The 22178-nt window shown below is 47.3% G+C and overlaps 1 protein-coding gene across 1 annotated transcript in view; it reads right to left on the bottom strand.

Moving 5' to 3' along the window:
* The window catches only part of HADH (hydroxyacyl-CoA dehydrogenase), a 525417-nt gene that overhangs the window by 162052 nt on the left and 341187 nt on the right, over positions 1-22178 (bottom strand). The window contains exon 5 of the mRNA XM_069630865.1: positions 21730-21819. Within this exon, the coding sequence (XP_069486966.1) occupies positions 21730-21819 (90 nt within the window). The remainder of the gene's footprint in view (positions 1-21729; positions 21820-22178) is intronic.

The raw sequence follows: 22178 nt of genomic DNA, 5'->3' as shown, positions 1-22178 counted from the left end.
AAATGACCGCTCAGGGGGATCAGAGGAGAAGGCTGGAAGATAGTGGGTGCCCAGCGTTTAGAAAAAGGGCGGTGTAGGGTAGATGGGTGAGAAAGTGCAGTGGATGGGCAGCAGTGAAGAAGATGTGCACTGAAGACGAAAGAAGCGTGTAGGAAGTTGCAGGAGGAGGGTGGGCAAAACGGGTTGAACGTGGCAGGGGTACAGCAGCCTGAGAGAGACAGTGGGCAGCAAGCGCAGGAAGAGGGGTTCATCCACTGTAAAGATATTCAATGCGGCTTTTCTGAACTGATGTTGGACATTTCGAGTGAAGTTTCATGTGACCCTATTAGAATCTCGGGATAAATCTATAAATATGTAGCATCATCACAGTGCTGAATGGGTAGGGAAACGATAAAAGCAGTTCTATCTGAAGAAGTGACAATATTATGAAAGCAAGTGGGTGTCTGTGTGTGTGCGCGCGCGCCACATTCGGTCATGGATTACAGGGGGTGGGCTGCCTCCGTTTTCACTGCCCCACGCATCTGCAGCCAGCATCAGGCAAAGCGCAGTCCTGGGCGACCATCAACAGATGGGGAGGGAACCGTTTTACTTGGTGAATTAGTCACTCATTCAGCTTTATGATGGCGTTAGCCAAAAAGCAACACAATACAACAGTAACGTTTAAAAAAGGATATATAACATGGCTGAAAATTGTTAAAACACAAGATAAAACCAATGCAACATTACATTGACAATTGTGCAAATTAGAGGTATTTTGAGCTATCAGAGTGGTAGGACGTACGTACAAACATTTGCAGCCAGTGCAGAATCGAGGGCTAATTAAAGGGGGTTATATACATATCACCCATTTTACTGCATTTTAACCATGCCCTATGGATATATTTGGATAGAAAATATGCTGTTGTGAAGTTAGTGGCACCCGTACAGTGGTTTAGAGCATCCTCAATATAGCGAATTCCAACTAATTTGAGAAGTGGAAACGAATAGTTCTCTCGGTAGTCTTTATAGCCTTTGCATAAAAACAAGAAATGGGCGATAGATTCTTCTATTGTCCCATAAACCCTCGCCAGTTCTGCGTGAAAGATCCCACCTTTAAGGTGTTAAAACGAAGCTGGATATATAAACACAGTATTGCTGTCTAATCATGTCCAAATAGGGCTCAAACCCAGTCAGGTTTGCACCATAGAGTGGGCCTCTGTGCTAAGGGAGGTGCATTCCTCTAGCAGCCCACGGTGGGTACAGATACCACAATTAGTTTAAGGTGTTGGAATATTGTGTTATCGATGCGAACAGTGCAGATTTTTTTTGTTGCTTAAAAACACTGGGTATTCAGAGTTAATATCTTGTTACATACAATTATGTATAAAAAGGTATTAACCATAGAAACGTTTTTTGATTTTTTTTTTTTTTAACTGCACTGCTAAACTTGATAACAGTATAAACAGCAGGATATGGAACAATGAAATACGTTAGAAAGCAAAACAATTTTCTGACATTCAAAAGCACCCGCCGATTTCCGTGTGGAGTTTTGTGGGAAACCGCACCCACTACTATTTAGGCCAAGCCCCGAGCTTTGACCACGCCCAAGTTAGAGCGCACCCTCACCCCCAGTTTCTCATCCACTTAAAGCACTGCTGCACTGTGCCCTTACATTTCTGTTGGGAGCACCGTTCCTGGGCCGGGAATGCCCGGGATATGTTACGGTGTACTACTACTATTAATTCACTGGTGCCATGGCTCGCTGGGCTATTTCCCTGATAAGCCCAGAGGACACCCCCCAATCACAGAACAACAATACTTATACCACTTGAGAATTGTAGGCTAGACATATAGGATAGACCACCGATACATACATAGGGACTTGGGTAGTTGCAGACATATAACACATATCAAACATATTCAATGAGTGACAGTCGTGGCTGGCGAACTGCTGGTGGAATGTTGGCAGTTGTACCCCATTTTACAAGACCCTTTATTAACCTGGGGTAAATTGAACTTCAACCACTGAATGACGGCATTGTTAACTGCTGGCTCCATTTAGAGCATGCCTACAAACTACGGCAGCATAGCTTCGCATCCATTTAACTGTGACCACTTTAAGCATATAATTTACATGCAGGCTCACAGCATCTAAAACCATGTTTACTGAATATTCTTTGAGCACATGCAGGACTGCAAGAGACCAGTTCACTTTGAATCAGTGTCCGTTCAGGTTATTCACAACCACAGGTCAAGGTCCACTGATGGCACAGTTCAAAAACCGGCAAAGCTGCACCAGGGTCCACATCGGCATAGTCCCTTGATGTTGGGGCAGGCAGAGGTACGTGGGTCGCAGGGTGTCTAGGCTGCGCCACATTCAGGCCGAGTCCCTTGATGTTGGGGCAGGCAAGACGCAGATAGCAGGGCGTCTAGGCTGCGCCACATTATGGCTCAGTCCCACGATGTTAAGGTGGGAATGACGCTGGATGTTGGCAGGGGTGGCAGCATGTTACTCACTCCCTCTTCTTGGTCACGCTCGTCCAAGCAGGAGTGTTACTTTACTGTAGTGGTATAGGAGAGCGCACAAGCACTCTTACAGAGCTGCAACTCTCACTTGCTCATTGCACTTCTTGCTGGAGGGTGTGGGGCAGCGAGAAGTTGGTTGGCCGGACACAGATGACAGGGTGCCTGGGCCAATTCTTACAGTGCTCCCCCAGGCAGGAGTTGTTGGCAGGACGCGGTCAGTAGTAGAAGGCACACAAAGCACTCACCCTGGAGTTGCAACCCTCGTATATGGTTCTGCCTTTAGTATGTGGCAGTTCAGTTCTTCTGTATTGGGCCTTTGTCAGTTCATACACTGTCTTTTTGAGACTCCTGTGGCAGAGCACATGCTCTTTTTTGCCCATGCTCCTGTATCACTAAGGAAGTGAACAATGCCCATGGAGTCTAACAGGATTTGGTGCTGCGCATTGAACTTGTGCTGCTGTCAGTGCTCACATTGCTTGGTGTTCAAACTGGAACAGATGTTTGTGTGGCAGAAAACTTGCATTTTTCTCAGTTGACAGCTCAGAACGGAATATGCAAAACACTGGAGATCTGCTGACAAGAGCACATCATATTGGGCGTGGATTGCCCTGGGATCAATTGGGGAGGCACTTAATTGGGGCCCCGGGAGAGCGGGCAGAACTAAGCCCCTTTTCATTTTATATATACAGTGACATCACAGAGCGCTTTTTCACAAAATCGCAGGGCCGGGATCTTCTGAGGGTCTTGTACTTTCCTTCCTTCCGTCTTATTTTCAGCCCGATATCAGGCACCTCTAATATTCACCTCAAGAGGCCTGGGATTTTACTTTCTTTTCCCCACGACAGTAGCATGCACACTATCACCGCCAAAGTCCAAGGAACGCTGTAGGGCTTTGACTGGCAGTTTTCATAGCGCCGACATGGAGCGCTTCATTTCCCACATTGCTCACCGCCGATGGGCCCAGGGTCTTCCTTACGTTGCTCTGATAGGAGCACATCATATGGGCCTCCAATGCACCCGGCAGGGCCGGCCTTAGGGGCAGCAGTGCCCCCCTCCCGCCCCTGGTCAACTGGGTACAGGGTGAGGGGGGTGGGAAGCGGAGCCAGACTGCCTTTTTTTTTTTTAACCTCCTTGCTCCGGCGCGTCAACACCCTATTGTCATTTAAATGAGCCCGCCGTTGCAGGTGCATTTAATAAAAATGAGGCGCCTGCCACGCTTTCTGCCACTACGCCAGCTCGGGGGAGCCCTTCAAAGACTCCCCCGAGGTGGTGGGGGGCTAATGGCGCCCTTTTGTCATTGGAAGCACCCACAGCGAAGGGCGCGTTTGGTAACAATAGGGTGCTGACAGCAGCAGCGTATTGTTATTGGAATGCGCCCGCCGCCACAGGCGCATCTGAATGCAAAAGCCTGCCTGCCGCGCCTTCTCCTGCTACGGCCAGCACGGGGAGCCCTTGAAAGACTCCCCCGAGCTGGCGTGTCCGGAGCTAATGGCACCATGGGGGGCGTTGCAACCCCGGGCTGTCACCCGGCTCAACCCCACCCTCTAAGGCCGGCTCTGCGCCCGGGATCTATTGGGGAGCATAAGCATGCTTCACTGTTGTCAATGCACCGACTTGCAGTGCTTGCTTTCAGTCACCGCCGGGTGGCTCTGGGAATACGCAGGGGGCTGCGGGCACAGCACAGTGCTGGCAGGCACTGCTCCGTAGGTCCGGTGGGCGCGTGCAGCCTCTTTCCTTTGCTCCGACATGGCGCACTCTGTAATTCACCACCTGCGTGCCTGGGTTGGCTCCGGGGCCTCAGCTGCAAGCCACACAGCCGCTGACAGGAGTGGGGGCGAGCTGGACTCTCGCCTCTCTTTCTCTGGAGCTCCGATGACGGGAGCGCTCACCAACCAGCAGCCCGGGTATGCCAAAGCCACTGTGGGGGTGCCAGGACAGGCACTTTCCTTTCACTGCGGCGGTCGCTGCTCACCCACATGGGTGATCAGCGTTGCTGCGGCAGAGGCCGCGGTTCTTTCCCTGGTGGGGGACATTTCACTTTCTCCACCAGATGATGTGGTGGCGGATGCCGCAGGGGCTGTGTACACCGCAGGGGCTGTGTACACCGCAGGTGCTGCGTGCTGGCCCTCACCCTGGCCACGGGGGGCTGTGGCGATGGATGCTGCTTCCTGCCTTCTTTGAGGGAACACTGCAGCAGCGGCCAGACCCCAACTCTCCTTTTCCCCCTCAACATTTTTTTTTAAATGACAGGACAGCAGGGGATGGCCCCATCGTGGGGGTTCTTCACTTTCATTGCCATTATTGTTGGGCAGGCGGCAGTCACGCAGCCCGCCTCACAGGTGCTGGGGGGCCCAGCACTATGTTGGTTTGCCAGGGTCACCCGGACTTGCAGGTTGTTGCAGGGCGGGACACTAATAGGCCGAGTAGTGTGGGCTCGCTTTGCTCTTCTTACCAGATCCCTACCTAAATAATAAATCACAGACCAATTATGTTTATGGAAAAGTTGTAGGCCGTAGGCATTTTATTTTCTTACAGAAAATACAACACAACAAAATAATTACACTGCCATATGCTTTTGGGCACCTTGTGTCCAGTCCCGAAGTTGCCCAAGGCTCCTCCTGAGTCCTTGTTATCCCTGGGCCTTCATTCCTGGGCACATGCTGCCACACCTGAGCGGGTGTTATTCGAGCCCGTTCAGGTCCCCCCCAAAAGCACCCTACCTACAACCCCGTTACTGGAGTGCCCTAAAAATGTTGTCGGAAAAAAACCCATCCCCTTCCTTGATAGGTGTACCCCATCCTGGTGAAACATATCCGGATTGTTCCGGTGTAGTCCATGTTTTATGAAGTGTAACCCTGTGCTCTTGCAGTACTTTTCTACTGATTTATTTAGTTTCTTTCTGGCTATTTCGATTGCGTGCCCCATACCAGACCTTTCTTGGTATTATTTCCGACATGAAAATCTCGGTTTTCCACCAACTGTGGGCTATGCTATGTAGCGACTCGCAAATGTTCCTCTGCAATTTACCCCTATTTGTGCTCACCAGGTTGTTCCCCCCCCCCCCCCCGAGGTGTATAACCAGGTACTCGGGGGGCGGGTGACCCTGAAACCTATCAGGTCCGACAGCCTGTCGTGAATGTCCTCCCAGTGCATCCCCGGGAGGCCCCACCAGGATGTAATTGTGTTTTTGAAATGTAGTCCTTGCTTCACTTCCTCCAGCCACCTGCCTGCCCGGGTCACCAAAGAGTGCCCCACTATCCGTGCCGATTTGTAGGGTCCAGCCTCTATGGAAACGAGGGAGATAAGCTTTTATATCAGTTAATCCCTTATGTATTTTTTAAAGCATTGCGACTTCCATCCCCCAATCCCTTTCACTCCCTTTGCTCCCAGGCCCCCTGCAGATGTTGCCATCCCTATCCTGAATGAGTGTTCCAAATTCGGCTGGATCCCATCCTGCTTTTGCCACTGCCTGTTTTAATACCACCTGAAACTGGTACCTGCTGAGTGCGCTGCCGTCCCTATGTATTAATAGCTGCCCGTCGACCTCTGGTCGGAGATCTAGGAATTCTTGGGTGATGCATTTGGGACAGTGGTCCTTCTCTCTGATGCAATTGAGGTCTATTGCTCTCCCCTTCCCCGTTTGGTCCGTTTTAGATTTCTCTAACATTATAGACGTCCCCTTGTTTCCCATACTAATATCCCTCCTTGCCAGGCCGTCTCCTGCCACCGTATTACTGGCCACCAGCTCCCCTACCCTGAAAGCCCTGTAATATGCCAGCGCGAATGCTGCCCTGAACAGCGCGATTTTGTACGTGCTGCTGCATGTATCTCGTAACACTTAACAGAATTATTAATTTCCCAAAGTTCACCGGCCTTCTGCTATCTGGTTTCTTCCCCTCTAATTTAGCCAATCCTCACATAGCATGTTTTATTCTAGCGCTGTCGGTTGGGTCCAGTATGCCCGCCACTTTTGTGTTGTATATGCCACCGCCGCTAGGTGCGCTGCCGGGCAGCTTTTCTTTTTCCCTTTGGCAAATGCCCCTTTGAGAAATTCACACATTTTTTCGGTTGAAATTTTTTCCACCTCTTGCACACCTGTTTCCACCAACACATCTTTTACATGCTTTTTGTACTGCTTATCCTTTTTGTACGTTAGGGCGTTCCTGGTCAGTTTGTCAATGACCCGTTCCGTTCTCTGTGCTTCTCCCACTTCTTTAGAGTCGACCTTGTAGCCAACCATGCTTTCCTTTCCAGTGCCTCCAACGGGACCCATGCCTTTTGCGGCGTGGGCGTTCTTTCCTTGTCGCCGTCCGGTCTCAGCTCCCTGAATCTCTCTCACAGAAAGCGAGAGATTGCATCAGCCACCACGTTTGCTTCCCCAGCGATGTGCCTCGCCTTTATGCATGTATTCATTCTTAGGCTTTCCAGAGTGATTGCCCGCATTAATTCCAACACTATTATGCATGACACACGTCCTTTATTTAACACGTGCACCACCGCCATGTTATCTGACCATACTGCCAACTCCTTGTTTCCTAGCTCTTCCGCCCCATGCGCATAACGCAACCCTTATTGGGAAGAGCTCCAGCAGCGTTATGTTTTTTGTCCATTCCGCCACCTGCCATGTTTTTGGCCATTTGCCTGCACACCACTGTCTCCCCAGTATTGCGCCAAACCCAAGGCCACCTGCTGCATCGGTGAACAACACCCTTTTCCCTTCCTCGTTTACAGGTGAGCGCCATATCACTGACCCATTGAAGTACCTCAGGAATTCTGCCCACACTTCCAGATCTCTTGATTCCTCCCCCTAGCCTGACTCTGTGGTGCCCCATTGTAGCCCCTCTTGTTTTTAGCTCAATGCCTCTCTGGAACACCTTCCCCTGTGAAATGACTCTTCCTGCGAAGTTCAGCTTTCCTGCCAGCGCTTGCAATTCTCTCACTGTCACTTTGTTTCTTCCTTGTAGTTCCTTTATTGTCTTCCGCAGATCTGTCACCTTGTCATCCGGGATCCGGCGCACCCCCATGCTTGAGTCAATTTCTATTCCTAGGAATTGGATAATCTGCGTAGAGCCCATTGTTTTCTCCCCCGCCAGCGGAAAACCCCACTCGCTCGTCATCTCCACACATTTATACAGGGTTGCTTTGCATAGCTTTGAACCTTTGGGCCCTATGAATAAAAAAGTCATCCAGGTAATGTACCATCATGGCCTCCCTCACCTCTTCCGTGAATGCCCACTGCAAAAATGAATTTACCCTCTCAAAATATGCACATGAGATGACGCACTCCATAGGGAGACATTTGTCGAAGTATTCCCCCTCCCAATGCATACACAACCACCTTTGAGATCTGCTGTGACTGGCAACAGCCGGAATGCTGATTTAATGTCTGCTTTCGCCATCCAATCCCCTTTTCCTGCTTTCCTGACTAGTTCTACTGCCTCCTCGAAGTCTGAATATGATACTGTTGCATCGCTCTGGGCAATGCGGTCATTCACCGAGGCCCCCGGGGGGGTAGGATAGGTGGTGTATCAGCCTGTATTCCCCTTCTTCCTTTTTCGGCACTAGCCCCAGTGGAGAGCATACAGATTCTTCAAATGGTAAGGATGTAAAAGGTCCCTACACCCTACCCAGTTCTACATCTTTTCGGATTTTACTGGTCACTATATCTCTGTTCTCGGTTGCAGACTTCAGGTTTCTGGGAATGTCCTGCGCTCCTTGCCCGGTAAACGGGATGTTAAAACCGTCTCTAAAGCCTTGCCTGATCTCATCTGCCGCTTTTTGGTCTGGGTATTTCTGGAGCCACACTTCCAGCCTCTCAATTTTTACTGCCGTGGCCCCCTTCCCGTCCCAGCTCTTATTTTCGCTTCTCATCGCTTCTGCCGCTTGGCGCTGCGGCCCTTGTGCACTTGGAGCTGCTGTGGTCACCCTTACATCTCTCGCACTTGTGGCCGAACTTGCACTTCCATCCCCTGCTACAGGGTACTCCCTTCTCAAAATTCCAAAATTGTCCTGTTTCTGCCTGTGTTGCCCCCGTGCTCCCACTGCCCCCCCCTGCGTGGGTGGGGGCAGGCTGCTCTGCCACCCTCTGTGACCCATAGTTCCTGCTCCAAAAAGTTTGGTCTCTATTTCTGTCATAGCTGTATTCATATCTTCTGTTATTGTATCTATAATCAGTTTTGTACTCATTCTGGCAATACTGCCTTCTCTGCTGCCCTCCTGCGCTTCGCTCCTTGCAATCCCATTTTTCCTTCAGCACATTAAATATGTAGAGATTAAAATTCTCTTCATCCCATCCCATATCCGGAAAGCAGTCCATCTCCTTTCTGAACTCGTGATCATACTCCAGCCATGCGTCTCCCCCAAATGCCGCGTGTACCTTCAGCACCTTCTGCTGATACGCAACTAATGCTACCCCGTCTTCTGGGAATTTCTGTAATATAAATTGTAGACATTATGGTAAAGGCCGCCATCCAGTTGTCAAAATTCCTTAATACTGGCCCCTTTTTCAGTAAGCTTTTCTCATCCTCCTTAATGTCATCTAGTGCCACATTCATCCCCCTCTTTTGACAATCTAACAATGTGAAAATATCAATCAATTCCTTCCTCCATATTTTCTCCTTTACTTTGTCATTTATATACCAAGCCATTGTCTTCATTGACCTGCCCTGTGCATCTTTACCCATGGTTGGTCTGCCATATTTCGTCATGAGTGGTCCCCCAACGTCCGCCGCTGCCACTGGTGGTACTGCCCCCGGCGGTGGGCCCCCTGCCACTAGTGCCGCTGGTGTCCCTGTTGGCACCACCGGTTGTGGGTTGGGTCCTTGCGGTGCCCCCCCGTGTTTGGTCCTACTGGTGCACCTTGTGGCGCCAAGACTATTGGTGCCCCCTGTGGCGCCGGGACCGGGGTTTCCCTGGGTTCTGCCCCTGCCCCTCTCTGTTTCCCCCTGCTCAACACCCCTCTCCATTTTACCCAAGCCCTTAAATGATCCCTTTCTTCGTCATCACTGCTCTGTTCAGTTGAAGAATTCCCTTGCTGCTCCTCCCTGGATCCCTTATCACGCCTGCCATTGGTTCTGGGCGACTTACCCGAAACTGTGACGTAATTTAACATTTTTACGATTTTATTCCCCACATCATTATTCACAGTACCTTTGTTTTTTTCTTTTCTTTTCCTCCTCTTTGTAGGTGCCTGTCTGTTCCTCCGATCTCCTCGACTCCCCCTCTTCTGTCCTTGAGGTAGCTCGTCTTCTCCTTCGCTGCTGCTGGTCTCTATGAACAGCAAGGGTGACATTGCCTTCGCCCTTTCTTCCTTCTGCATTATCTCCAGCACCCATTGTGCCCCATATTCTTTCTCCGCCTTCTTTGCCCATTCTGAGAATTCTTGGGCCCCTTTTGCTCTTCCTTCCACCATCCTTCTCGTCTGAATTCTGTCAGCCACGCCTTCCTGCTCCTGCACGCTGTGCGCCCTCTGCTTCTCCTGGTCTTCTTCTACCGATCTTTCTCGGCTGTCTCGCCTGTCCGCGGCGATAGTGCTCTGTTCACTTGTGTCCTCGTGGTCCGGCGCACTGCCCAGTCTCCTTATCTGTCCTCTGGCTGGTACTTCTGCGTCGCTCCTGCTCCAGCACGGCTGGCCGAACTCGTAGCCACTGCACTTAGACCGAATTAAGAGGATGTGGAAAATGCGTGAGCCCGCAAGAGCAACGTTTTTCCTTCCCCTTATCCAGGCACTAAGAGCCTACCCGAGAGAGGTGAGCTCTTTACCTGGTTTGTGCCGCCTCTCCTTTTCCTGGCTTACTTATACACCCCAGGCCTTTTGTTCCTTCTTGGGGGCCTGCTGTTATATTTCGCACCTTCCCCAGGTGCTGTTTCCTGCCCTTTCCTGGGCTTTTGTTTCTTGTGGCACCGTTCAGACGCCCCTCCCTACTGCTTTCGTGCCGTTTCCCCCCCCCCCACCCGCGCCTAAACTCCCAGGCCCTCCATCAGCCCGCATTTCATGTGGCCCGGGGCCTAGGGCATAGGCCATGAGGCCACGGGCCTTGGTGCCGGGAGCATCCAGATGGAGGGTGCCTGGGGTGGACGCAGGGCACCAGGCTGATCCGGGGGCTCAGACCAGCAGGGACCTGCAGGACTGTGGTCCCATGGTGTGGGCCTGCAAGCCCAAAGTGAGAGACGGAGACAGCAGATACATTCTTGGAGTCTGCAGCTGTTCTGATACATGGGCCAGGGCCATGACATTACTGGCCCATCTAAAAAAAGTGCAATACACTTGGGAGGGAAACACCATTTTAAAAGGGCAACACACTCTGGAGGGTCACGAATAAAACAGGGCACTGTCATTTTTGGCACTTAAGTTTTTTTGGGTCCTCTACAAGCAATTGTAAACTTTTACAAAACAGATTGCTAAAGAGAAACAGGTGAAAATCATTGCATTTACACTTTGCTTTACTCAATTTTGGAAAAATAAAAAAAGACATTTTTTTTCAAAACGGTATATGACACCAGCAAATGACGCTATGCAGATTGCATTTACAATGGATTCCGAGCAGGTGCTAAATGCAGGGGGAATCCATGATCACGCCCGCATAAAAATACACGCTGACGTCACATCATGTGCTCTTTCGAGACACAGCAGGAATGTACAGTTGAACAAGGATTAAACCACTTTATGCCTTGGTTTTAAACCTTACTTTACCCGCCTCAGATCTTGGAAAATTACCCCTTATAAAATACAGCTCTCTGGCTCAGTTCCTAAATGAATCGCGGTCTATAAATATATCAGTTTTAAAAAATGGACGTGGGTCACAATCTGCTTTGCATAACATCAAAGAGCATTTTGAGACTATAAGAATGGCCACAGATTTTTGTATTCAGAAAATAGGCCTATGATAGTCATTTCAATTTTACAATCCTTGCGAACATGTACTGGGCTTGGTGCTCATTTAATTCGTCACAAGACTCGGCCCAACAGCAACATATCTGAAAATCAGGAAACTTATATACCAATTTGGAAAGGATTGCATTTCGGCTGCGAGGATTGAGCTGTCGTGCATCAGCAGAGCACGACGGCTAGTTTTCCTAAATGCATGTCTCTCTCACTTTGTAGATCGATCTCTCTGCTTGCTATCCTCTTCTAGCTCGAGTCCCCAGCAGTACGCCTTGGGACTCAGAATGCACACACAAGAAATGTATGCGGTGCGCATTAAAGGCCAGAAGCATTCCAGGTCAGGGGCAGTTTTTGGAGAGTGCCATGGCTTAGCCCCGTCTAGTTCTTGCTTACTTAAAACCCTGAAAGGGGTGCATAATCCTTCATGCTGTAGGCAATAGTGACTTACAGGAATAGTGATCATTAGATGCATTTTCTTTCACCGTGTTCCCTTTCAGTATTGATAGCAGAGCTGCAAAATACAGTATTGGGGGAGGAGTGGAGATGATGTAAGGTAGGTGGCTTTGTATTGGGAGACCGTGGACAGAGGGAGGAGGGCGCGGGGGGCTGGTTGTAGCTTAGTTCCACTCCTTTATTTTGTACACTTTGACCAGTGGATAATGTGTGTGCATAGCATCACTGTCAATGGGAGTGCTGGGGAGTTTTGAGAGCTGTGGGCATTTGGGTGCTCTGCGCTGGGGGTATCATCGATGGACAGTTCTCTTTGGGAGGCTATGCACTGAACACTGGAGTATTGTTGGGGAGGTGGGCTGGGGTAAGGGAGGCCGAGATGGATATAATGGTGAGCTGAAGGTGCAGGGGTCTAATGAACCTCTTCTCACCATTAGGGCACATGGGCAAGGTGCTAATGACAGGCAGATAGGGCATTGTGTATGTGTGCAGATGTTTGGTGGCTGTGATCTTTCTTCTTTCAACGGTATAGAATATGGACACTGGTGTTGCCATAGGTACTTGCTTGTGAGTGGGGGTAGAGCTTCTCACACGTATAGAGTTTTTTGTTATTTGATTAATTGTTGAAGACGGACAGAACCTTATACTCGGTAGCATTTTCTTGAAAGAATTACTGCGGTGACTAATATTCATCCAGGATGAAAATGTGACCTCATAAGTAAAGAGGTACATACCAATAGAGTATTCGTGACGGTATTTAGCTCTATGCACTTTATGAGGTCCCTATCATTTTTGACACATTTGGCATATTATTTTATGCACTTCACAGATTTATATTTATTCACATTTGTATTTTAAATAAAATTGCACTGTTTGTGCTGCCTCCACTGAGCACCTTTTATTTCTGATTATGCATGAGCATTGATTGCTTGGTTTCATAAAATGTATTTATTATTTGTTTACATTTATCCCGTTTACACCCACCCAGTTCCACTTTATTATACATTAACCAGGTGCAGAGTTAAGAGGACTACCTACCTTTTGCATTGGGTCTCAACCACGTGGAGCATGCACACAGAATTTCTGAAGTGTGATAGTCTGGGGGTGTCGTGTGAAAGAGGACCGAGTACATGTGCAGGTGGTGCGGCTAGCTGCAACCTATTGTTAGTGAGTCCCTGTAGGGGGCTGCGTTATAAGGAGTGATGATAGGTTAATGGGGCAAGTGGGGTCTGTATACACGTGTTCCCTGGCACCTTGAAGCATGTCTTGTGCTAGATGGGATTACCAATAAAGATCACAGACCAAATAACCAGACAGACTCAAAGAATATGGTAAAATACTACTTTATTCTCAATTCATTAAAGCGGGGCAAACTGGCAGACATTAGACTGATGCTCGCACACTCACAAAAACTTGATTATACAGGGACTTTATACCCCATTATGTGTCATCTATGAAGTCAGCCTACATGGTAAACCATAAAACCTATTGAAGGGAGGGATTGGTTAAGGGAACGTTTTTACCTCTGGTACATCATTGGCTGCATCTTATCTGTAAGGCACGCCTCAACCTACTTCTACACATGTATAATACGGATTATAGCAGAGAAAATTGCACTATGCAATATTGTATAGCAGGTTACCCCATAGACCCTCCGATTGGTTGGCATGGTCACCCAACCTTGGACTTTTGGGCTCACCAGCAGCACGTAAGTAAACGAAACCCGGGTGTTTGAGTCACATCAGATTACTCACCAAGCTCCCAATTAATCCATCATCTCCCATCAGTCCGGCCACAAGCCAAAGTTTCCCGTCGGTATTTGACCTTGTAGCCTGCTCTCTGTTCTGGGACATTCAAGGGAGTGTAAGCACATCACCATCTTTATCCGAAGCTTAATGAATAGCCCTGATTTTCAACTTCTGAATCACGTATGAGGAGACCACAAATTTGTCCATTTTGACCTTTCATTTACTTCCACTTGATATAATTATACAAGTCCTTGCTCCTTTTTGCCTCTAGAGACTTTCTCACTCCATCTTGTATAGACTTTATACACTTAATTGTCCAATACTTTGCTCTTGCAGATATTTTCGTCTTCTTTAATCTGAGAAAAACACGTTTTACGTACAAGGCTTATCCGTCTGCACACCCCGCCCCCCTGTGCTCTGCAATTATTCCTTAAAGTAGCATCCTTGAACCCAGGCCAACATAGACTCTTTATTTTGCACACAAAACTGTTTTCCAATGTCTCCTGACTCTGCAGCCCTGGTCCGTCTCTGTAGCTGGATTGAATTTTGACACGAGCCAACGCCAACCTTCCCATCATGGCCGTCCTAGCCACGTTATAATTTCCTCTATACCAAGCTTCTATGTGTCTCATTTACCTTGCGTTACAGCGTAGTTACACAAATTGGTCAGCAAGTTACTTTATCGTCTTTGCATATATGATTACTTTATCATTTCATACATGTTTATCTTATTGCTTCAGTTACATTATCACTTAAGTATTTCATATTGTTTCAGTATGTCTTTGTATATCTTCATGACATCAATGTGCCCTCTTCAGATTTCACTTAGCACTCCATGTCCAATGGTGCGTGCTGACATCCTTCCACGCTTTCAGTGTGAGGGTACATTTGGTATGGTTGTCCGAGTGCATTTCGACTCTCGTACACTATGTGGTATAGGGACAATACATGGGGGTCCCATTTAGGGCTCTTCTCCTGCTGTTCCAATACGATGGCGATTAGGTCCTAGGAGCTAAGTAAAACACGTCCATCTGCTCCTCTGCACATGTAAGGGATGGGGAGCAAGACCTGCCTACTGCTACCAACGTGAGGCATACTTTTATTATCATTTTGCAGGAAAGCAGCACATAACAGCCAGAAAACAGTCTCAATATGGGACAGCCAGTCAAAGCAGCAAGGAGAACCGGGGAAGGCCGATGGAGAAGCCAGTATGAGTTTCCAGTAGCTTAAGGAAGAACCAGGAACAATGATAAAGGAGCCAGTGTCCAACCAATACGACCTACGCAGGTCCTCATCAGCAGTTCATTCTCTAGTAGGCCTCCAACAATTCAAGTAAGAAAATCAAAAGGATGCACACGGTCTCCCTAGTTGGACACATGAACTCGGGGGAGGTGGGGGTGGGGGCGAAGGACTTTAGCCAGCTTTCCAATCAAATGCCAGGCAGAGAAAGGTTTTAGTGACCAGCCAATCGAGCTGGTCCTAAAAACGACCAAGCATTTAGGTCCACTTACAAAGGCTTTGCAGTAGGCATGTCTGGGGAGAAAATGTGGTTTACCAAGTTTAAACCACTCTAGAGGGTGAAGAGCCCACATCAGCACACAGCTGATTTAGGTCTGCCTCGTGGTTCAAACAAAGGAATGGCCCAAAACAAAATGGCCAGGCGAAGGGATAACAAAAATGCATTAATATCCCAATAGTTACCATATTGGTGCACTGGGCTACCAATGCGTTAAAAATAACTGCACCGCTAGTGAAGTCAAAACTAAAGTATAGCTGCTACCATCCTACTCCCCAACACAGTAGTAGGATGCACATATGGTACATAAAAAGCACATTTACCGTAGCAACAATGTGGGATAATATGGCAACACATCCGGGAAAGGGTTGTATTGGCAGCGGGCTTCTACTGAAGTCCCCCTGGCCACAAACAAAGTAAAAAACAAGTGAATCCAACAATAAGAAAGCAAAATGTTTAGAGGGACAACAAGGAGGGTCTAGTGAATCCGAAAATTTGAATTCTGCCCCAATACTAGGCTTTTCTGAAGAACGCAATTCATCCACCTCGTCGGTTCCTCAAAGGAGAAAAGTGCAAACGAGGAGTACGAGTCACCTGAAGAGGAAGGGTGTGCAGTCTTCAGTCGGGGGCAGTACAAAGACATGCGAGCGACAAGGGTAATGAGGCCACAGTGATTGGGGCAATAGGTACCGATATGCTTGTTTGAGTCTTGCTAAAGGGTCTCTGGTTGAGGGAGCAGAGGCTCTGGAGTCAGAGTAGCTAGCAAGGGAGCAAGAAGAACAATCTGCTTAAAGAAGTCCGTCATTGATTTTGTCATAATAAAAGTATGGACGAATCATGAAGAGAAGCCTCAAGGCTTAACCTGTGGTGATGTAATTAGCCGTGTGGATAAGTACTGTGTTTTTGTTATGTGTGCAGTCTCTGATGTGCTGTTACGCATACCAGCAGGCGAGGATGCATCTTGTACTGGTAGGTTTGAAATGGCATAGGGATAATTTTGGGCAACTGTTGAACCCTAGGTTGCAAATTGTTAAGGGGATTCAACCCAAATATCCACTGCCTTGAATATGTTCTGTGAAAATCTCTGTACGAGAAAGACCCATTTGTGCAGAACGTCTTACGTGACCAAACAAAAGCACGGAGGCCAGAGCCACAGGGAATAGTGAAGAGACAACATTTTGTGGATTATCAACCTTGAAGCACCTGATGACTTCATCCTGTGAGGATGTAGATCGAAAGGTATGTAATTTTCTTATTCTATGCAGAACATTGACCTAAACCCTGTTAGAGGTAACCAGCACACGCATTTGTCAAGGGATGTAGCCTAGATGCACCAAGAATTCTTATTGAGTTAGAGGTTTTGCACTAGGTTTCCTTAATATTAAGCATATGTTCTGCTGATGTCCTGGCACTGGCTTTAAAAGAGACAGGGTTTAGATACTGAAGGCTCCTCAGCAGAAGAGCAGAGAGGCAGTGCTGATGAGGCTGCACCTCAGGTGGGACCTGGGTTATGGCCCAGAGGCACCAGAGGGTTGACTCAGTTCAATGAGTATGAACACCAAGACAAAAAAAACTCCTCCCTGTTGCACAATCTAAAAGGACAAAGATCCTGGATGAGGGTGCCCATGATAATAAAAGGCGTCCTGCCCTGTGTTTTACTCTGCATTTAAGTCTTAAAATTCTCTGGAGGACGACCGGTCTTCCAATCTTGCCAGGCAACCGCAAAGTGAACAAAGAGGGAGAGTTTCTCGGAAAGAGTAAATGTGCAAAGTGCAGTGCATGGCTGAAAGGAATGGCGGATGGTGCATGTGGAAGTTGTTGCTCTTCTGCATCTATGCCGCTCAGTGTTGCTGTCCACAAACCAGCTGGGTGTTGGCTGGTCACGATTAGACCACTCCTTGCACAAACCTGCGTCTCCATAAAACTGGACTACCATTCCCATAATGCATGATATTTGGAAACACTGAAATGAATTGCCTTTATAAGCACACCAGAAGTATTTGTTCAGTCAACCGCTTCCACTGAGAGTTTGTGCGCGTGTGCACCTGTGATCAGTTTCTGAACCTTTCCTGAATATCCTGATTTTTGGCCTTTGAATCCTGTTTGTTACTGCTTTGCAGCATCCTTTTCAGTCTGCTTTTGCAGTCTGCCTGTTATTTTAAAAACTTTCCGTGATTTCCAGCTTTTGACTTCTGAAACCCTTTCCTGTTTTGCTGTTTAAGACATTCAGAGCGGTTACCAGACATTTGGTTGAAAAAAATTGGTCGACCAGACAAATGGTCGAACCAATTTGGTCGAAAACCAAATGGACAAATAATTTTTTTATTTTTTATTTTCACCCCCTTTTTTTTCTAAAAACCCATTTTTGTAAAAAACGAAAACCCGAAAAATAAATATATAATTAAAAAAAAATTCGACCATTTGGTTTTCGACCAAATTGCGTCGACCAAATGTCATTCGACCAGTTTTAGGTCGACCAAATGTCTGGACACCATTCAAGAGCTTTACTGATAGCTTTTCTGACTTTCTGTAAGGATTTCTGCTTCACAGCCTTGCCTTGTTTCTGTCCAGTTCTTCTCTTGTTTGTTCCTTGCCTTCCATATTACCAGACTTCAGTCCATAGTTCTAGTGTCTGTTCTTAGTGCTCCGAGTTTCCTGAATCCCTCGTATTCACTGTGTTGACAGCAACCTATCTTGACCGAGTCCTTTGCCTTGTGTCTTCTGATTTTTCAGTCTCTGCTTTGTACTTTGTTTCTCTATCCTGTCCTGTATCTGGTTACTTCTTTCAACAGTGCTTTCTGCCTGTAATACATCTAGGTCCACAGTTGTGCCTCGCTCTGTATCAGTTTACAGTGCGACCCCTGGGTTGGTCTCGTGTTGATCAGATAAAGGAGAGACTTCTGTTGCCTTCGCCTAGTTCATTGCGTTGGAGTCTTAGCTGCCTCAGTATATGTCTCCGGTTTTAACCTTGCACTGAGTACAACAGTCTCTTTGGCATGCCTAACTCATGACGCTGCTGTATGACAGTTAGGAGTAAACTGCTGGTACCGATCCCAAGGGCTTTTCCTAATCCATGCAGACCCCTTATCATATTCCAGTAAACCCTTTACTCTGATCAGTCTGTGTTGCCCAGTGGATTTGCTTGTCTTTGCCTTCTCTGTCCCTTTGCTTACAGCCAGCTTCTGCCCCTGAAGTTCCTGTGAATACCTGTTTCAACTCAGATCAGCTTGGTATGTAGCCCGTTTCTGTTATATGGTAGCATTGCCTCAGGAATCTCCCCAATTTACAGCACATAGTGTGAGATATAGCCTTTGCCCTGTGCTACCCGGCCAGACTCCTGACATTCTATAAAGCAACACCTAAACTTAATGAGCAACGGTTCCTTCTCAAATCAATTCCAGAGATTGGAACTAACCACACAGGTGACCACTTGTGTGCAGCGCAATCGTAGGAATTCACCCTGGTTTTCCTCCCTGCTAACACTGCTTATATAAGATACTATGTCCTAAACTCTGTTCATTGAGTGTTACACCTCTTGCAAGTGGACCCCATTATGAATTTCATTATTCCCTTTGAGTGATGGTTTCCTTATCTCGTACTACCTTGCTCCATTTTCTCCAGCTGTGGCTTTGAGGTCACCCCCCGTCCCTGCCTCCACCCAGTATCCTCACTCCTTTACCTTGTGCTCTGCAGCCTCCAGCCTCTTTGCCACATGCTATGTTCCTGCAACCTCCAGTTCCTGCTCCTGTGTTCTTGCAGTCTCAACCACAGCTCCCTGTTCTGCTCTTATGCTGCTTAATTAAGTCTATATAGTCTCAAGCTGTATCTTGTATTGCCAGCCTCTCTTTCGATTGCTTTGCTTCTTTCCCCTTAGTTTTAGTTCAGCGTTATACTATACAGCTGCCTTCTATAGCTTGCATGATTCAAGCCAGTTTTACAGCTTGCTCCAGTTACCTAGAGTAAGTCCCTTGCCACAGATTGCAAATTTCCTTTGTGCCCAGTCCCTTGCTACTGTTACCTACATCTAGTGCTTTACTACAGGTTCCTTTGTTCCCAGCTCCAGATTTCCTGTTCTGAATTCTTATGGACTTGAACCATACTTCTCTCAGTCGCTTGCCTAGAATGCCTCTTGGGCTTTTACTGTCTGTGTTAACAGTTCCATAATGTCCTCATCTGTGCGTATGTGTATTCCTTCTTTATACAGAGGTTGGCTCTTATACACTGTGTGGCAATCCCTGCCCCTTCCCTTCCTTATCTTACCCGTTGTCCTGTAACATTGTGTTGATTTCGGTTCCAAAAAAGGTATTCACTGTATGTTGTGGCTCACCCGTGTAGGCTTGTCTCTTGTCAGTATACTCCTAGTTTGTGCCCCATGCTCCAGACACAGAAGACACTGTTACTGTCCTTCTAGTATGGGCTGGCAGTGTGAGTATCTATAAATGTGACCTGAACAGATGCATGGAGATAAGCCTTGTCCCTGTGGTTAGTAAGTAAAACCTGGGCACACATCTAGTTGGAGTACACATTGGTGGTCTAGTGCATGGTCCCCTTCTCTTCATGTTCACAATCTTGTTTTCCCTTTTACTTGTTCTGTGTTGTCTCACCTGCCCCTTCTCTTTTCTGCTCTATGTGCTTTGCCTGCTCTTTACAACAGCACAGCAGTTTCCAATCCTAGCCAGGGGTCTCCCCTCGGCCCCACCCAGAGCCATCTGCTAGGTGGTGTGTGCAAGACTGCACCCAGCGCTTTCAGCCCAACTTTCTTTTTCAATTCACTGCTGCATAATAAACTGCTCTGGTTATGGGGTTGAAAGCATAATGTATAGGGGAAAAGTGACGAGATATAGGAATACATAAGCACTCGGATTATACACTTTCCTACTTGACCACAATATGTCATTCGGACCAAATTACTACACCACATTTTGCCCTGGTTATCAATGCGATTTAAGAACATACTGTGACAAGCTCCCTTCCCTGGCTCTGGGTACCCCAAAGGGGATCTCTAAAGGGGTTGTTGGGTGCCTCCCTGATCCAGTGGATGAGGAGCCTAGAGGAGTTATTGGAAGGATCCCCTGGTCACTCTGCCTTGGAGCCAGTAGCTTATCAGTAACAGAACCCCCCTGCCTTTGAACCCCTGCCCAACTGACAGCCTGAAGATCTCTCTAGGCAGACTCAAAGTCCACGATAGGAAACATTAACTCTTCACTTTAACCAGAGTCAATTTAATTCAAATTATATTAGCAGCATAGGTTCCGATAGTGTTGAAACCAAACCGACTGTACCAGAGAAGTCAAGTCAAAGCCCCTGTGAGACATTCCATTAACTCCTATGACCCACATTATATACCATGTTACAAATGTGTGGCTTTCCAACCACAGGTTTAACTGCATGTGATACACAGTTACTAATTCATTGGCAGAGAACTCCCTTCCGAATTATACCAAAAGCGGCATTTCTATGTGTTCGGAGGGTTTGAAAAGGTTACCAATAGTGTTTGCAGCATACAATTCTCCCGCTGTTGAAACAGGCGACCCAAGTCCGGCACAGACAGCACTAGAATGGCAGGAAGGAGGACAGTGGAATCCAAGATGGCAGAGCCAAATGAAGGGTTGGCCCGGCCTCCAAAATTGCACCCATAAGCAGCAACCAATCCCAACCTGGACCCAATTACAAGACTAAGATGCAGACATTCACTAAAATGTAACACACGGGAGGGGGGCAGCAGTATAAAACCGAGACAGTTCGTGTTTTTTTGGAGGAGGTTGTGGCAGGCAGCTGGGGGAGTGTTGGAGAATGATGCAAGGATTCTTATAGGGATGCTGTGTACAAGAGAGGGCTATGGGAAGGGTGGCAGTGATAACATATGGAGGGGATGGTGGTACAGAGGCGAAGCAGGTGATAACATCCAAAAGGTACAAAGCAGGAGACGCCGTTAACAGAAAGCAAAACATAAAAATACAAAGAGGTAACATTCGGAGAGGGAAGAAGGCCCTAGAGAAAGGGGGGGGGGGCTAGGAGATGACAACAAGACGGAAAAGTAGTTAGAGGAAAAATCCCTAGCCAGCCAGATTAGGAAGGAAGTAAGAGCAAGGTTGGGTCAAGGCAGGCTGAGGAGGTCGGAGCAGGAACGAGATGCAGGCAAGGAGTGCAGAGGAGGAATAGTCGGGGAGATGAAGGGTGGGAAGCACCGAGCTTTGTGGAAGGAGGTGGACTTTACCTGGGACTAAGCAGGATCTTAGGAAGCAGAGGTGGCAACACCTGGCTTCACCTTACCCCAATGGAGAAGATGCACCTATATTATCACTAGCCGTGATGGGTTCCTTCGAACAAAAGCTTATTTTTTACTGTATTTCTCACATAATGTGCGAAGTGTGTATTCTCCTTTATGCAATGAGCTTGCAGGGTGGAGCTTATAGCTGACAGATACATAGCTCTGCATAGAAAGTGGCACTAAAAGGTTGATGTAGTCTAGCGTTCTTCACAAAAGTCTTGCACTTTCAAATCCTTCCACTCAATGCAAGAACCAGAGTAACTTCAGTGCATAAGCCAAAAGTCACCAGATAACTTGCTTTGACAAAAGAATATTACCTGCACAAAAAGCACTCCTTAAGATAAGGTCACATTACCTGGCAAGATACTGGATGCTTTCCAACGGCTTTTGCAAAATCTGTAAGTGTTTCAAACGTCGTTTGGCTAGTCATTGGCGTCTTAATTACCTATATGAAAATAAAAGGCAAACATAAATCTTCACTAAATGAGCAACTTCCCTTTACCTCTTTTACCAAATAAACTATCTTTCCACAGAAGCATGTGCAATGGCATTAACAAACTATATATTCCTTGATCAACTATTAAAAAGAACCACTGGTTGCAATGCAAGCCACCTAAACAAAGTAGCTGGAGAAAAACTAACATAAAATACTCATTGTTTTTCTGACACATTTTACTATATATTGAGGTCTACGCCATTGTAATACATCCCAGTGTAAACAAGTAAAAAGGAAAAGGCGGGTTTGATTTAGGCAACAATAAAAGTGATAAAAGAAGGCATAATGGAAAACAGAATTGGACTTGC

This window comes from Ambystoma mexicanum, chromosome 6q, assembly GCF_040938575.1.
Source record: "Ambystoma mexicanum isolate Mex_15411 chromosome 6q, UKY_AmexF1_1, whole genome shotgun sequence".
NCBI lineage: Eukaryota > Metazoa > Chordata > Amphibia > Caudata > Ambystomatidae > Ambystoma > Ambystoma mexicanum.
The sequence above is the reverse complement of the archived record's forward strand: the minus strand, read 5'-3'. Positions and strand labels throughout refer to the sequence as shown.